The 2,145-nt window shown below is 47.7% G+C and overlaps 1 protein-coding gene across 1 annotated transcript in view; it reads right to left on the bottom strand.

The window, feature by feature from the left end:
* The window catches only part of tcf4 (transcription factor 4), a gene marked incomplete in the record, with an annotated part of 62,409 nt that extends 60,468 nt beyond the window's left edge, over positions 1-1,941 (bottom strand). The window contains 1 exon segment of the mRNA XM_014028431.1: positions 1,603-1,941. Within this exon segment, the coding sequence (XP_013883885.1) occupies positions 1,603-1,671 (69 nt within the window).
* Between the last annotated feature and the right edge of the window lie 204 nt (positions 1,942-2,145).

Below are 2,145 nucleotides of genomic sequence, written 5' to 3'. Positions count from 1 at the left end.
GTTTTTTTGAAGCGTTATTTTTTTGGTTGTAATTAAAGCAGCCTGTGTTAGCATAATAACAGCCGGCCGCCTCAATGAGGCCTTTTGTTTTTAGCTCAGCTCCTTCCTGCCGCCTCATTAAGCCGCCGCAGCTTCAGTTAGCGAGCCGACAGCCGCTGTGCAGAGCCCCCCCACCTCCCCGGACCGGGCAGCGGTTCTGCTCCAGACCCCCATTCTCCGGCCCGCCAAGACCTGCAGCAACAGGACCGGCAGGACCTCCTATAAAACCTGATAAAAATATTTAAAACATCGGCGTCTGAGGAGGGAGAACGATGCGTTTGTGTTGTTGTTTCGGTGTGTGTGAACAGGCAGGGGCGCAGTGAGGAGGGGGGGTCCGGGGGGGTTAAACCCAGGCCTGAAAAGCAGCAGCTTGGCACCGGATCAACACCCGCGACACAATGTGCCATCCAGCAGCCGAACAAAGCGCCAGCGCCACGAACAAACAGACGACGCCGCAGCCGCCGYGACGTTCAGGGTCGAAGCCAGGAGGCCCGGCTCGGTCCGGACTGAGACAGGTGCACCGTCCGGCGCCGAMAAGGTGGAGCCCAGGCCCGTTTACAACCTGAACAACAAAACGATTTATTCCAATCAAACCGGTTAGTTCTCTGGAAAAAATCCAACAAAACGACAAAAACATAAATAAAAAAACTACTAATAACTCCTCCCTGCACTTCCTGTCGCATCGGCTCTGGAAACACGGCGTTCAAACGAGGATTCGCCGACAGGTGGGTCTGCAGGAAGTCCCAATCAGGTGCACCTGAGACTCCTGGGCCTTCCCCACGCTTTTATTTGTTTTTTTTTGTGAGAAAAAAAAGAGTTAAATCCACCTTTCCTGCGTCCCTTCTCCCCTCTGTAAAAATGTTTTACAGGTGTGGGTTCACCTGAGGTCAGAGCGTAAAATCACATTTTTCTAACCCGGATTTATGAGATAATTACATGTTTCTGTTTAAACAATAAAATGACCTTATATGGCACAGAGAGAGGCAGAAATAAATAATAATTTCAGCATTTACAGAAGTGAAATCCCTGAGAAAATAAAGCACATTTCAACCACAGGTTGGCTCTAACTGGGCCTTTAATACAGAGATTATTAGGCCCAGATTACAGCAGGGATTGAGGTAAAATCTGTGTTTAATAAAAGAAAACAAATATATTGATTAAAAGTTATAAAAACAGCAGAAAAAAAGGGGAAATAGTTGAAAAGTAAAAAGCTTTCCTCAGGTTTAATTTTGAGGCGTTCAGGTTCATTAAAAAAATTGGAAAACAAAGATTAATGATTTTAAATAAAGCTGGAGCATCAAAACGGATTTAAAAAACATGTTAGAATATTTGATTTGTATATTTGTGGAGTAAATTAAGTTTTATAAAATATTTAGTAGTTTTAGTTCAGGTGAAAACAGCGACAGCAGCTTTTTTTCCTGACCGCCTCGAACGCTCCTCGCTGCGCTCCAGGAGGAGAGCCGCGGAGCGGAGCGGCTCTCCTCCTGGAGCGGATCAGAGGAGCGTTCGAGGAGGTCAGCGGACAAAGTGAAGCTCCCGGAGGAGACAGGCTGCCTCTCTTACCGCCTTCCCGTTGTAGTAGTACATGAGCGGGCTGCCGGTCACCCCCGGGATGGTGTACGCGCAGTACATGGTTCCGCTCCTCTCCTCGCCGGAGCAGATTCAGACTTCTGGTTCGCTCTCCCGGTTCTCTCCACCGTAGCTCCAGGGCTTTTTTTTATTTTAAGTAAAAAAGAAAAACTTTTCCTGGAGGCGCTTTTTATTATAATTTAATTAAATCTATTTTTGTTGTTGTTGTCCGTCAGCTCCAACTGTCGCTCCGCTCGCCTTTTTTTCCTCCCGCCGACAATTCCTTCAGTTGCATTTTCCCCCATATGTCCGCGCCGAGGCACGCGGAATATGCAAAGTAGGCGGAGGGAGGGGAGCGGAGAGAGGAGGAGGGGGGAGGAGGGAACAGCCCACCCCTCCCTCTTCTCCTACAGCGGCGCACGTGGAAGAGGGGGAAATATTCAAAGCGCATGCGCAGACGTTGTTGTCCACAGGAAAAACAAATTGGTCCAATTTCACCATGTATATATGTATATATACTGTACATATATATACATA

Source organism: Austrofundulus limnaeus, unplaced genomic scaffold (assembly GCF_001266775.1).
Source record: "Austrofundulus limnaeus strain Quisiro unplaced genomic scaffold, Austrofundulus_limnaeus-1.0 Scaffold762, whole genome shotgun sequence".
In the NCBI taxonomy this organism is placed as follows: Eukaryota; Metazoa; Chordata; class Actinopteri; order Cyprinodontiformes; family Rivulidae; genus Austrofundulus; species Austrofundulus limnaeus.
Note: the sequence above shows the minus strand (reverse complement) of the source record. Positions and strands in the feature narration are given on the sequence as shown.